Source organism: Plodia interpunctella, chromosome 7 (genome assembly GCF_027563975.2).
Source record: "Plodia interpunctella isolate USDA-ARS_2022_Savannah chromosome 7, ilPloInte3.2, whole genome shotgun sequence".
NCBI lineage: Eukaryota > Metazoa > Arthropoda > Insecta > Lepidoptera > Pyralidae > Plodia > Plodia interpunctella.
The window spans coordinates 3,698,469-3,701,845 of NC_071300.1; the positions used below are offsets into that span (position 1 = coordinate 3,698,469).

Here is a 3,377-nt window from a genome sequence, read left to right on the forward strand (position 1 = left end):
CTCAAGTGCCTTATCTTGTTTGAGGGTGAGTATTTACGTCTTATCTGATTCAAACTACAGTTTATAGTAGTAGCCTAGTCATCGGAGCGTGATATGGATCTATTCAAAATCAGGTCAGGCATGGTCAAAACTGACTATCAACTAGGTACCAAACTGGATTTTTTATCAATTCTATTATATACTTTAGAGGTATAACTTGATGGACTAATCCAAAATTGATTTCCTGATCACAGTGGATCCAATAAGTAGCAAGTCTAGTTAACTTCAAGTTGTTCTTAGTAAAAACTTCCGTTTAAAAGAGAGATTGCTGATGATAAATTGCTGAGAAATGAATGAATGGACCTCTTGCTACCGAGCGTCCGTTACTTGCTTTAATATATAATACTTATCGCGTGGTGTAAAAGATTCAGAAGCCGTAAGTGTACATGTTCATGTACACTTACGGCTTCTGAATCTTTGCCTGCCCTACCTGTTCAGATAGGGCAGGCTTTTGCCCAGTAGTGGGACCTGATAGCTAAACAAAAACAGTGTACATATAATGACTGTCAATAGAAATTATGTTTTATGATTAAAGTTCTAAACATACAAAATAAAATAAATGCTATCCATCGTTTGTCACATATAAACAAACAGCAAAAGAATTTTGTTCTAATTCTTTGAATAAGAAATTTGGTTTCTGCAGTTCTTAGCATTGGAACTATTTGTTTTATTATTTATTAATATAATTTAAGTTATTAATTTAAGTCTCATGCATAAGGATGCATAAATAGTTCCAATGCTAAGAACTGCAGAAAGTTTGATTAGTTTCCCTTTATAAAAAAAAAAAAACAACTGTTCGTAGGTATTTAATAAAAATATTATTTTATTCAAATAAGTGTACAAGTAAGTTATCAGAGTTAGGTAGTTGTTTTAGTAGGCACTACGCAGGCGTATGTGGTGAATTTTAATGCAACTTCAGAAGACTTGGGAGCAAATGTGGCGCATGCACAGAAGTGGGAATTACAAAATGCAAAGTAAAGATAAATACGCTGTATTTGAAACGAGGTCGCTGCAAATTGGATGGCATACGGTTAAATAAATATTTAGTTTTGGAACGCGGCGTAGGCGAAATTCGTTCGTGCTAATTTATTTTTTTATTTCTGTTAAAAATGTGGGAATATTCTGTGTTCGTGATCTTTCTTTACCGTGGAATATAATGAGTAGATTGTTTTTTAATAATGTGATATATATGATAGCTACCAGGATTAAAACGAAAAGGCTAAGTAATATTTTCCTGTGATTCAGTTCCTGTGATCATATTATTGCCTCAATTCATTGTCATTATCATTATGCAACCTCTTAGCAAAGGCTGTCAATTGCCTAGTTATTTTTATTTTCTGTATTATGTTGTAGTGGACTATAAAAAGTTCGTTTTCTCCCAAATCTTTCTTATTTTGGTAGATTATGTAAGAATTTGACCTTTTGTCTTGCAAGTTAAAGACCTAATAAACCCATATAGGTTACTGTTGTGTACACATTTACGACAATAAAACAGATAACAAATAAACAAAAACATCCTATGAACCTAGCAATCGCTTAGAAATTGTATTCAGTGCATCTTATCAGCATAGGAGTTGGATTTATCAGCGATGTTTCATATACGATCTGACCCCTAAAGCTGATACCATGTATTGTTTATTTAAGTTGCATATATTAATGATCGCGTGTTTATACTAGCTCCTCAGTATATATTTAGCAACACATTAGGTGAGTTTGCATTATCCGTTTGTCTGTCTATATTGACATTTGAGGAAATTGGATTATTACAAAATGATCCTGTGATATTGGTGTTTGATGTATAACTTTGTAGTAATTAAATCCTTTTGTTTGTGAAGGCTAATTTTAAATCCTCCGAGGGATATAATACGATTTAGCCTGAATCAAAACTCATCACTGGTTAACTACCTACCTACTAACGTTTGATATCGTATACGTAGTCTTACTTTCACAATTAATCTCTAGCGATATACCAATTTTCTCGATTCCTTAATCCGGATTTATTAAGCTCTCATTTGTAGGATTTGGAATGTTTTCTGCGCCTCATTTTCTGGTAGAACTTTCTATTGTGTAATAGTGAAAGTTATAGATTACCTAATTATAACTGACGTAAAGGGAGAAAATTCAGTGGTTGTTAATATTATTTCAAAACTAACCCCGTACTATTACAGGTAAAAATGTGGTTTCAAATAACACTCCCAACCATATTCTTTCTAATTTTACAAATAACGCAGAAAAATGCGAAGCCGACAGATGAAGAATGCAACAGCATAACATCATGTTCGTCGTGTTTATCAAAAAGTTTCTGCGTGTGGTGCGTAAATAAAGGGAAATGCACAAGGCAGTCCTGTGGAAGCGATAACCACATACATCCGAAAAATGTAGCTGACGCTCTCATGTCGGGGCCCAAATTTTGTCCGAGGGTCATTGAATCAGAAAAACAAATGACCTTCGCCAGCGGCAAAAGAGAAAACATCGTTGTGAAAATAACGCAGATACATATCTACATGGCATTTACACCGTGGAAATGCAAAATTGAGGTGGACGGGAAAGAGATGGGGGTCAACGCCCTCCTGATTGCTGACGAGGTGTATTGCGAAGCTGTGGAACTTATCAACGACACTGACAATGCGTATGTAAATGGACATGTGCAGATATTTTGGGAATACACCAAGGCGTTTGATGGACTACGAACGTTTAGAGTATGTAGCTGTGATTTAGACCCTACTTGTGAATCTTGTAAATAAAACATTAAAATTAACAAAACGAAAACCTGATTGTTACTTAAGTATCTTAAAATAAACATAATCAGGAAGCATATTGTTTTATCAATATCCTCATCCGTCATTAAATGTGTTGACAAACCGGTTTAAGCTTCAAAATGTTGAAATTGCCAGTTAAAAGTTTGGGCGCTATATTATGAAGGCAGTTTGCTCGGAAGAAAAACAAAACCCTCAAGACTCAGACGCTTTGTATAATTTTATAGGGACTGGCGATAAATTGAAAATGGGATAATTATTTTCTTTTATTAGCAGTGAAATAATTATAAAATCCATATAAAATAAATTATCCATCCGTAAGGAAGGCCAGTGCCCCAGCAGTAGGGACTAAATGGCTGTTGATGATGATGAATTATAAAATGTTTTACTTCGTTTCTGTTTGTTGTGTATATTCTACAGGGTATTTTTTATTCACTGCACAAAGTTTTACAATATATTCAATACAGGGAACACAAAACTTCTGAAAGAAATTTACAACGAAAGAAGACACCAAAATTTCAACTTTCCTTTTTAAGTTCCATCAGTTGAACTGCCAATTTGTCCACACGTTCAATTGAAATT

General features: G+C 34.1%; 1 protein-coding gene across 1 annotated transcript; it reads left to right on the plus strand.

Annotated features, from left to right (window-relative positions):
- Positions 1-1,769: 1,769 nt before the first annotated feature.
- On the plus strand, positions 1,770-2,854 carry LOC128671255 (uncharacterized). Its single transcript, XM_053747584.1, has 2 exons — positions 1,770-1,835; positions 2,208-2,854. The coding sequence occupies exon 2, from the start codon at positions 2,214-2,216 to the stop codon at positions 2,781-2,783; it is 570 nt and encodes a 189-aa protein (XP_053603559.1). The 5' UTR covers positions 1,770-1,835; positions 2,208-2,213; the 3' UTR covers positions 2,784-2,854.
- The last annotated feature ends 523 nt before the right edge of the window (positions 2,855-3,377 follow it).

What these genes read in the sequence shown, in the direction of transcription:
- LOC128671255 (XM_053747584.1), top strand. Translation starts at nt 2,214, where the DNA reads ATGTGGTTTCAAATAACACTCCCAACCATATTCTTTCTAATTTTACAA.